At 40.0% G+C, this 11,523-nt stretch overlaps 1 protein-coding gene across 2 annotated transcripts; it reads right to left on the bottom strand.

Annotated features, from left to right (window-relative positions):
• Nucleotides 1-1,491: 1,491 nt before the first annotated feature.
• Nucleotides 1,492-4,764, bottom strand: mnx2b (motor neuron and pancreas homeobox 2b). Of its 2 annotated transcripts, none has more exons than XM_076302720.1 (3): nt 4,298-4,764; nt 2,129-2,291; nt 1,492-1,884 (listed from the first exon to the last, which is right to left on the bottom strand). In XM_076302720.1, exons 1-3 carry the CDS (start codon nt 4,762-4,764, stop codon nt 1,492-1,494), a joined length of 1,023 nt encoding a protein of 340 aa, XP_076158835.1. The 2 variants fall into 2 exon arrangements, with proteins under 2 accessions (XP_076158835.1, XP_076158836.1); XM_076302721.1 differs by having other exon boundaries at nt 2,129-2,289; nt 4,320-4,764.
• Nucleotides 4,765-11,523: the final 6,759 nt, after the last annotated feature.

Below are 11,523 nucleotides of genomic sequence, written 5' to 3'. Positions count from 1 at the left end.
CACTGAGGGGTTAGGTGCCTTGCTCAAGGGCACTTCAGCCGTGCCTACTGGTCAGGGTTCGAACCTGCAACCCTCTGACTACAGGTCTGAAGTGCTAACCAGTAGGCCACGGCTGCCCCAATTTACAAAATATCAATTTGCACACCTGCCATGAAAACCAAAACATTTGAGAACCCCTGCTATAGAGGATTGTGAAGAGAAACTTGCCTGATATGATCAAAAGCATATTGAATTATAATCAATATTCATACCCCTTATCTTTAGAAATGTAGATATGGATTCCCTCATTTATTTCAACAATTCTCAATGAAATATTTAAACATGACTTGAACTCCTATAATCCATACTTGAAAAAAATCCTTAATTTGTAAAACGTAAAATGTTTTAAACTAGGCAAATTTACACTCTGCTAGCTGTAAGGAAAAGTGTAATGTATCCAGTTGAGAAAGGCATCTTTGCGCCTTCAGTCCATGCAATACAGCAACTTTATATTCACCAATCAAACATGAGCATGTTGATTACTATGTGTGTACAGTGCACTCACACAGAAAACAGCCATTCCAATACAACATGGGCATGTATTTAGAGGAGGACTGTCCTCTATCTTTTTATTTTCCTTTTCTGTACATTGACATGGCATTTGCAGATAAATATACCTGGTTTTGTCCATTTAAATCATTTTCAATACAAATAAATTACAGTTACAGTGATAACAGTTACAGTGACAACAATGACTTGAAAAACACAAACTTCCATTGCACTTTTTGTGTCTCATGAATCCCACAGAATGGTAATTTTTGTCGTGTTATTCCAAATGCAACAGAGCAACACATTTTTCAACACGTTCAAGTCAAAGGACATTCACAGTCTTCACCTTTTTATATACAAATAAAATGTCTTGGTTTGGCATGCTGAAAAATACATACTGTCTTGAGGATCTGTGTGGCATTTGTAAACTATGTTTATGAACATATACAAAAGAAATTAAGCTGAAGATGTCCCTAAGTTAAGATCCTTTTACAATTTGCATGCAAGTTTGTGTTTGTATGTGAATGTGTGTGAGAGACAGACATATAGATATATGGGGAGAGAGAATATGTTTGTCTGTGTGTCTGACCTACACAGAAAAGGAGAGGGACAGAGAAATCAGGTTCAGTGTAAATGTGTGGCCTTCTGTCATTCACTGTTTGAAAATTGTGTAAGAATTTTGTTTTCTTATATTGCTGACATCAATTTGAAAACAAAAACACGCACCATAATTCATAATGATACACTTGTTACTATTTTCAGCTTTTTACTGTTTGTGTGTGTTTGTATTTGAATATGTGTATGTGTAGGCAGTCTCATGTTTAGTCTGGTGAAAGGTCATGAACTGTGACCAATGGCTCTTCTGTAGACAGTGATCCGAAAGGCTTCTGGCTCCATCCATCAAACATGTAGGAGGCCACATCCTATATTGTATAAACCTCACCCATTGGCCTCGTTTTCTAATCACAACCCCGCTCCGATCTTTCGATCGGGCACTTCTACTGCGTCCATTTCATCGTCGGAGAACGAGCTGTGTGCGTGGTAGCCAACCTCCATGCCATTTTGCAGCAAGTCTGCTGGCCGTGCCATGGTTGCCATTTCGACCGTGTAGCCATGGTGATGACGTTCTTCATCCTCCTCTTCTTCCTCTTCCTCATCCTCTTCTTCCTCCCCTTCTTCCTCATCCAAGTCATTGTGATCGATGACTCCCGCTCTCCGGCCCTTCCCTCCTGTCTTCTCATTGGCCGTCTTTGTCCCTTCTCCACGTTGCCGTTCTACTTCCAATTGGGCTGCTTGCTCTTTGGCCTTGCGGCTGCGCTTCCATTTCATCCGCCGGTTTTGGAACCAGATTTTTACCTGGCCAAACAAACACACACAACACACACACACACACACACACACACACACACACACACACACACACACACACACACACACCACACGCAAATACACACAGGCACAGTATTAATATATATATATATACTGGTTTTAATATAGGAAAGTCAGAAGTCACTATTATGCACAGTGTATTGCTGTCCTTTTTCTCCCTCTTTATCTCTTTATTGCTCACACACACACACACACACACAAACATGCTTACCTGTGTCTCTGTCAGCATGAGCGAGGTGGCCACCTCGAAGCGTTTGGGCCGGGACAGGTACTTGTTCAGCTTGAACTGGTTCTCCAGCTCCAGGAGCTGCTGACTGGTGAAGGCCGTCCGTGGCCGGCGACATTTACCCATTAGCCCCGACTGTGGGGATGCTGGAAGCAGGAGAGGGGTGAAGGGCAAGTAAAGACGTCAGTGAGCAACATCAGAGCAAGTGCTAAACCTTTTAAAGTCAACTGATAGGTCTGTAGAGACCTTCTATATGTTATGACAAGTAAAGCAATAGAGAGAGAGAGAGAGAGAGAGAGAGAGAGAGAGTTCTAAACAATAGTCTCTCATGGCTGTATCACAAGCTTTTGGGAAACGACCAGTTTCATGATGTAAAAGTGTTCCATTTTTATATTCTGTGCCTGTGGACATTTATCTAACATAGTAATTTACAAAACGGTTATGATGTCTTTGATGAGCAGGAAAAAGAGCTGTTAATGCACTTGGGAATAAAAGTTTAAGACCATTCATAAGGGGACATGCTATTCATGTCTAAAATTTTATGAGATTTGTGTGTCTTTTATAAAATGCCAAGGACTTTAAGGCACCTACTTAATAAAGGATGAGTCTCTCTCTCTCCCTCTCTTACACACACACACATGCCCAAATTTGCCCGCCATCATTAACGGTAATAGCTTTACTTGGCTTTATTGTTGACGTGAGGACACAAGAAGCAGAGCTGTAAGGCCATAAAACGCCAGAGCACACCATTAACTTAATGAAAATTCGATGAACGCTTTTGGGATTTTATTGATGAACTACAGAATGTTTAAGGTGTTTGTTCATATAGTTTCACCCCACACAAAGACGACTTTTACTCATTTGACGTTTATGGGAAATAAACACGCCTAGACAAAAAAAAAAATATATCTTTAACTATAGATTTTGATTTGAGAAGAACAATTTATAGTCTATCTGTTCAAACATAGGCCCTACAAGTATTATTATTATTATTATTATTATTATTATTATTATTATTATTATTATTATTATTATTATCTATTCAATCAATTCGCAGTGTTAAAAGCATAGGCCTATGTCCTTAGACTAAAGCGACCAAAGTGGAACGCGAGAAGACGACCAACTTTATTGTAGGATTGGGCTGAAATAAGTTAACACGTTGCACATACTATAGACCAGTCATGAAATATTGTGCGCTAGTGTAGTTCGTTATCAACAATTATATTGGTTAAGGACAACGCCACTTTACATTAGTCATTTAGTTTACGAGGATATAGGCCTAGTTAAATTGTGATTTGTTAGATTATAAACAGAGATGGGGAAGCATACAGTTTGCAATACATCATAAATTAAATCGAAAATAAACACTTAGCCTACATAGTCTTAATTGTCGTTCAACGTTGCTTCCTCTTTGTCGCTGCTGGGTAAACATGATTTCAGTTTAATAAATAATGAAAATGCAATTATAAATGTCAAGAATATTTGCTTAAATATTAACCATGCTATTACCCCTCCTCCTTCCCGCTTTCTGTTCCCACCTATACCTCACCTTTGGATCAGGAACAATAAGTGTTTTTACAGCATTTTGAAGCGGTTAGCTTCAATGCTTTGGTCGTGGTCGTAAAGTGATCAAATACACCTTTACTCTGAGATAAAATGTGAAACCTTTTTAGATAGATTAATTGATGTTTGGTCTTCCTGAACGCCAAAGCAGCTTTGACTGATTATTAAACATTACGTATAAGTATTGTGCATTCAGTCAATGGTGAGTGGACAGATTGTTTTTGAATTTCAGGTAATTAAGTTAAAATATTTTCCCTCTTCAGGTGAGGTTATCTCATTGCGTTTTATCAGTACAGTATCAGCTCTAGATGTCATTATGTTTGCGTAAAGTGCTGCTTCAAACTTCAAAGAGAAAGGGCATGGTGTGGCGTGTGTGTCTGCGTGCGTGCGTGCGTGTGTGTGTGTGTGTGTGTGTGTTTCCACCTGGCTATGAATACAGTAATGTTAAAGACGCTTCGTTTTTCATTAAAGTAATTAAACATACTCGTCTGGAAGGCGCGGTATAAAGAGAATGCGGCCTGTCCGCGAGTGTGTGTGTGTGCGCCGGCAAATTCATAGTTTTACGGCATTTCGTTTTTTAGTGGAAGTAGTAGTTGAATTAAAGCAAACTTACTGCCGAACTCAGGAAGCCGCGGCACCATGATCCCCGCCCGAATCCAGTGCTCCAGTGGGAAAGAACTAGCCATTGTCGCTGCTTTTAGGTGATCCGGGTATGGCTGGGTTAGTTGCGTGAATCCAGAGTATGCAAAGGCAGGATGTTGTCCTCCCAGGGCTGATATAGGGTACATGGGTGTATGGTACATGCCCGGTATTGCCCCCTGGGACAGTGAAGTGAGTCCTGTATGCGGGATATTAAGTAAACCCGGTTTAGGAATGATGCCTGTCTGAAGCTGGATTACACCCGGTGTTCCCCTGGGAGATGGGGTGTCTGCGCGCCGGCAGGACACGGGGCTCCCCGCTGGACTGTCGTTACTCAGTCCCGGAGAGAGGTCCCGACTAGACCGGTGGGTTTCGTCTGCCAGCAAGGCATCAATACGAAAGTTCTTGGATCTTTCCATCTTGGCGCTATAGCACAGCCTGGAGATCTCAATCTGACGAATCTTGCGCGAATAAGACTGCAGTTCCAACTTCGCAGTAGCGAGATGCAGCTCAGAGAGGCCGAGTAGAATAACGTGTATCACTAATCATCTTTGATATAAGTTATGAACGGCAGAATGGCATGCTTGTTTCCGAAGACCTGTCGGTTCTAACCTCGTTACATCCTGATATGAGAAGACCTGTAGACCTTTTCAATATGTTGTTTTGATGCCATTTAAATATAAGAGCTATATCCCGATACACTCTCCAAATGGCACAGGTATTAAAATAGTTACTAGATAAGTGAACCAGTTCAATGTGAATAGCAAACGGCAAAAGTAAAAGTGTCCAAAACCTCAAAAAGTGCCCTGCTTCTTAGTAGCTTAGTAGTATATTGTTCTTATCTGCTTCTGGAGATTCTGCAGGTGTTGGATAATCTTCGGTTTCACTTGACACGCAGTGTAACTTGTGTTACTAACGAGGCTCTCCACACCCACGGTCTTGTCCTTGGAATCCCACCCCAAGGTTCATCTGGGCTCTGATTGGCTAATTCAGTTGCCCCACGGGAGTCAGATCACTTGACAGTTTTCTAATTAACTAATTATGCTGTCGTTTGTCCAGTGGGCTCATGATTTTCAGGGCGCACGCGAGAAGCGTGTCCCGCACTACCAAAGCGTTTCTGATTTCTTTTTGTGGACAACAGAACGACATGAGGTAGCCTATGCATCGGTCATAGACCAATTTAAGGTTTTATCAACGCAGCCCTGCTCATTTGAAACAATGATGGAGGCGGGAATGTTTTCACAATCACTTGTTTTGAGGGCATACCCATCTTTGACTGAATTTGCTAATTTTCATTTTCATTTTTATAATATTTATAGCAATGATTACTACTAATCAAATATTGTGGCAGTTCACATTGCTATATTCGGAGCATAACATCATGAAGAAAGTGAGGAGGCACACTTGAGTATGCGCAATGTGCAAACTCTATGCATCCACTATGCATCCAAACAGACCAGAGCCTTTCTGTTCATTTTCATTTTCATTTTCAAGTGGTTTCATTTTTACCAGCAAATGTGTGGGTATAATATATATATATATATATATATATATATGCGCGTGTGTGTGTGTTCTATGTGTTTATTTTATGTTATTATTATTATTATTATTATTATTATTATTATATTAATAGTAATAATAACAATAATAACAATAATAAATAATATTGAACTTGTTGGTATTTGGTAAATTATTTATCTTTCAATATGTATAATATTAACGACTTGCTTATTTTAAAAGCAGAATTATCAAGGTCATGAAATTTAACGATCCGGAATTATACACAGGCCGTAAAATTGTGCATTAGGTAGATGATTTAGAATCATGTTGTAGTCTATACATCTTGAAGGCTTTGTGCACAATTTGCACTTGTGAAATTTTGTACTCACTAGCCATATTATCTTTGCGTGTATTTTTTTTTTAAAATAAATGAATTGTGTGTGTGTGTGTGTGTGTGTGTGTGTGTGTGTGTGTGTGTGTGTGTGTGTGTGTGAGAGAGAGAGAGAGAGAGAGAGAGAAAGAGAGAGAGAGAGTTTATATTTGTGTGTGAGCGCGCGAGTTTGCATCATGAATTCGGGTGGAGGGTCCATAATGCTGAAGTCTAGTCAAGTCAAATCAAGTTTATTTATATAGCACATTTCATACACAGAGGTCATTCAATGTGATTTACATAAACAAAAGCAAACAGTAATAGCAGATAAAATGAATATTTTGACTATAAATTAATATTATGACTAGAATGTAACAATATGCTATGATAAAATAAATTTTATTATTTTATTTTCTCTTCTATTATGTTACTGTTTCACATTCACTAAATTCACTTTATGCAAATGCATTCAATGGTCTGTCAGTGCGGATTTTTTCTTTAGGAAGCTTTAGTCTGGGTGTAGCCTGTAGCCTGGTGAGATTTGGTACTGTGCTTACTATTGGGAAATTATGTCAACCTCAGGATAACTCATCCAGGGACAATAGCGGATGCTCTTTATGGGTTGACAGGAGTAATTCCACCACTATCACGGGATATTGGTCCTGCAGTTTGGGCATATTTTATTGAATGAGGCTAAATTTGTCCTAGGCCCTACACACAAGATAAACATTTATTGATAGAAGTGGCTAACCATCATTTGAAATCGAGGCATAGCCTAATATTAATAGCCTTAACGTAGGCTACCACGAAGTCTTCAAATGCGGCCTACTTTACGTCATTGGCGTGAATGTGATACATTAAAAGTTTAACATGAGATTAAAAGTTTCACATGAAGTTCCCAGAGATATATAGATTTTACTTAGACTATTCTTACTTTAGCCTATTGCAAATATGGTCAAGTGGAATTAATTATATCGCTGAGAAAAATCCCATATGCAACGCTTGTACCATCTTGATAGTACATAGCCTATTAATGAGATATAGTTTAAACATTTTAAATCAGTAGGCCTATCTGTGCGTTTGAAAGAAAAAATGCAAGTCTGAAATAATTTGCAAGAGCCTAAATTCCGTCAACGGCGAAAGGGTTAATATAGACATACCAGAATAACACACGGGATATAGGCTACTGTAGCAGCCCAACCAACTAAATTGCAATCTACTATCCACAATAGGCTACTGGCTAACAAGGAAATACAAATCGGCAGATTGAACCGAGCGCAGAAAATGTGCATGTTTTTGTGACGTCTGACCCGAGAAGATTGGAGCGGTGACACCTGCGAGGAATACGCCCCTCTCCCCTTCCCTGTCCTATCACCCAGATTACTGCCTGTCGTCGGCAGTGATATAGAGCTAATTTGCTCAAGGGAAATCAACGCCGGCAGCCAAGTGCTTTCCGCATATTCTAAAGCAACCTCTCTCCCCCGCGCCCGTTTCGCTACTTTTATGATTTAAAAGTAATTTAAATAGGCCGGCTACTGGTAAATCCGTCATTGGCACTAGGTGACAGAGGTGCACAAATTAAATTGAATCAATGCGAGCGGTGCACCGCTGCCCGCGTGTCACATCTCAGGTTTAAGCGCGAAGGACTAGGCTACAGCGCGCACAGAGCTTCTCCCTCTCTCTCTCTCTCTCTCTGTTTGTGTGTGTGTGTGTGCATGCGCAGAGACAAATGCTAACTTTTATAAATAATTAGAGGCCTACAGATTTATTTAAAACACGGGACCAATGTATTCAATAACATTTGTCTTCAGTTGGTGTAAAGTGCTGACTGCAAGTGATGAGGTCTATTTCGCATTCAGAGGGCAGGTATTGGTAGATATGTGATTTAGTACTGGCAGTCAGATAGCCTACCTTCAGTGAAACAATCAGTGATACTTTGGTTCTGCTTGTAGTAATGGTTCTCACATGTCAGTGGTGATGCTGCTCTGTGATTTGAGAGAGGAGGGGAGGTGAGATGAGAGGAGGAAGAGAGGTGTGATTGACAGACATGCCATAAGAGAAGGGTGCCACTGACAGGAGTGTGATTGGTTTTCAGTTTAGTGTGGGGCTGGAATTGGATAGTGGAGCAGGCTGGTGTTCTTTAATCAGAATGGCACAGGTGGGATGAGCAGGGAAATATGTTTAAGTAGTGTGTGTGTGTGTGTGTGTGTGTGTGTGTGTGTGTGATGATATAAAGGAAGGGGACCTATATGCCTGATTACTGTATCTCTGTATCAGCAATTTTGTTTGGGATTTTACCATTTGTAGCATATTCATAAACTGCATGTATGCAACCATAGATTATACTTATATGTGCATACACAAATACACCTGTACTAAATGTAATAGATTGTGAAGTTGCTTAAACAGTATTGATCCAACTTCAGCACTATTTATAATGTAGATCATTTGTATTTGATTAAATTGTTTGCTGAATTAATATTTGTAAATATGGCTTTGCTTGTTTGGGATGATTAAGTCTTAATTAAAAGATGATTTAGTCTTAATTAGACTTTGTGAGGACATACTCCATTGTGATGACATACTTGTCATTTTTGCAGCAGGCTACTGTACAAACATCATATCACTGCAAACACTGGGCTAATATTAGTTCTGTATCCATGATGACGATGCCAATGTAGAACAAAGTTTATCAATTAATTATATGGTCATAAAATGTGGTGCCTGTCACATTTACAGAACATTAAATAACCTTATCACCGATTATGGGCATTATCATTACCAGTCTTCAGTGATTTATTAGCAGTCGACAAACTAGCTCTTGTCTGGTCATCCTTTGTACTGACAGAGAATTCTAGAGTCAGCAGTTGGATTTCTTCTTGGGTGTTGATCTCTCCATCTCTGTCCTGATAAGGAAAGTATGGCACTAAATACCTGCTGGTGCGCTGTTTTTGCATATCTGAACAATATCAGTGTTTGTCCATGGATCATTGCTTTTGTCTTTAATCTTATTTTATAGATTTGATTTGGCTGTAAATTAATATGTTGATGCTCTCAAAGATTAGGTTCTTTGTGAGGAAGTAACTACAGTTTCCTTTTATCAGTCAACTGTATGTAAATATTACACATGTATGATGCATATTACACATGTATGATGACTTGTACAAAGTGAACAGTTTGTATAATAAATATACATACATAGGACAAGTATGACATACATTGTATACGTCTAGACTAGACCCTAAAGTCCATTGTAAGTCAAGTTGAACTGTCAAAATAATATGAAGTATCATATCAATCTTGCTTCATGGGATGATACCTCTAGTCTTAAACTAATGTGTAAAACCATTGTTTATCTATCCATCCACTGATTTTTGGGTAAAGTGCCATATAACCGTTATTCAAAATTAAATTATATTCACAACCACACTCATGGTATGCATATGCAATTTGTATGTTCAGGAAACTTCCTCAGCTGATGGAGTAAAATGCTAATGTATGTGACTTCTCAGGTTGGCATCTGGTGGCTAAAGTCTTGGGGCGACACATCAGCTAATACCTCTAGCCTATCGCAAACGTGCCATCTCCATCTCCTGCCTGCCCGGCCATTGATAAATGGTTTGGGCGCACAATGGCCTTTTTATGAAGTAAAAATCATCTTTCGGTCCCACCATTAATTAGCCTAATTCCCACACTGCTCGAGAGGCTCGATAAATCACCTGGTTCCCGGTCGGACCTTGGGACCCTAATTAATGTCGCCTCATTAAGGAGATAAAGGTAATTTATTAGACTCGTTTTTTGTCGCAGCCTGTGGCCGTCATTCATTAACTAATATTGAACCTCGCTTGATGAGCCTTGAGCTGTAACTTATGCCAGGGCTGGCGTGCAGGGAGGTTGGCCGTGGGAGGCGCGGGGCATATGTCTGTCACCCGGACCATAATGCACCAGCACTGAACGCTGACATCACCACAGATTCTGGATCACGGATCAGGTTAGGCTTTAAAGATGAAATATCAGATAGGATAGAAGGCTCTGCTCCTGATTTGTCCTACCATTGCCTGGCTGGGTCTTCATATATCTGTGGTATCAAAATTACCATCAGGGCAGAGAATACCTTCTATGATGTTACAAAATTCATCCATGTAAACTACCTGACCACCACCTGCATTTGACTCCCTGCCATTATAGCTAAATGCATTGGTGCGTTGTAATTTTCAGTCTGTACGTTTTACTCAGAAGTCTACATATACATTATTTTAAATGTAGGGACTTAATTTGCATAGCGTAGCCATATTACAAGTTTTGATAACAGACTACACCATCAAAATGTATGTGAGCGCTGACAGAATGAGTGCTGATATACTTTGCTCAGCTGGTTTGAAGTGAGTTAGTAGTAGCCTGATTTAACCAGTTCAAAAAAGTCTGCCTTCCCTCTTAATCACCTCACCTTTTTCCTCTCTCTCATCTCTTCTTTCTTTCTCTCTCTCTCTCTCTCTCTCACACACACTACTCTCTTTCACACACAGGTCAACCTGTCCTGAGCAGCAGCAATGCACCTGTTTGTTTTTTCCAGCCTTGTCGGTAACAAAGCCTCTTTCTTCCCTCTGCTTCTCACCCTGCTGAGACGGCCTGTGCTTTATGGCCCTTAATGAGGGCCGCGCTTTACTTGTGCGGCTCACAGCCTGCCGTTTTACTGTCTCTGACAAGGGCCCCATTGTGTGGCGGCAGATAAACAGTGGTTATCGCAGAACAAGTCGTAATTACTTTCACCCTGCAATCCAGCTATCTAGCGCTAACCACATCCACACTCTCTCTTTCTCTCTCTCTCTCTCACACACACACACAAACACACACACACACACACCTTATCTTGTTCCTAGTCATGGGAAGTCATGACTTTGAAGCCCTTCTTCTGTCTTTAGTCATGTTACCCATTCCTAAATTGTCACTTCTCTCCCCCATGTTCTTCTCGCGGATCTCTCAGCACTAGGTGTTTGCAGGCGAGAGAGTGTTTACCTGGGAAAATGACACTCATTTTCATTAATGTGCATATCCTGGTAAACTGTGTCCATGAAAACAATTCATTTTCCAGGAAATATACAAGTTAATTCAAGGTTGGTGTCTGTGGGTAATGTTAAGGTTTGTGTATGCTAAGGTGTTTCACCTGGTTTGTAAAATCTACAAACAGGTCAAGTAATGTGGAAAAAGGAAACTGCTCTCAGAGGATGATACTCAAATAGTGTTGTATTAAAATAAGTCAAAATACAAAAAGAACTTCAGCCTCTGAGTGTGGTTTCCTTTTCAGCCT

The sequence above is a fragment of the Alosa pseudoharengus genome, unplaced genomic scaffold (genome assembly GCF_046254945.1).
Source record: "Alosa pseudoharengus isolate Yale_2024_CS ecotype anadromous, Long Island Sound unplaced genomic scaffold, YU_APseudo_1.1 YU_APseudo_1.1_scf_24, whole genome shotgun sequence".
In the NCBI taxonomy this organism is placed as follows: Eukaryota; Metazoa; Chordata; class Actinopteri; order Clupeiformes; family Clupeidae; genus Alosa; species Alosa pseudoharengus.
The sequence above is the reverse complement of the archived record's forward strand: the minus strand, read 5'-3'. Positions and strand labels throughout refer to the sequence as shown.

Excerpts from the sequence above, each read along its gene's own strand:
- mnx2b (XM_076302720.1), bottom strand. The coding sequence starts at position 4,764 with ATGGAAAGATCCAAGAACTTTCGTATTGATGCCTTGCTGGCAGACGAA. Across the intron at positions 2,292-4,297 it reads AAGTTTGCTTTAATTCAACT|AGCATCCCCACAGTCGGGGC; the intron begins ACTACTTCCACT and ends TCTCCTGCTTCC. Across the intron at positions 1,885-2,128 it reads TCATGCTGACAGAGACACAG|GTAAAAATCTGGTTCCAAAA; the intron begins GTAAGCATGTTT and ends TTGTTTGGCCAG.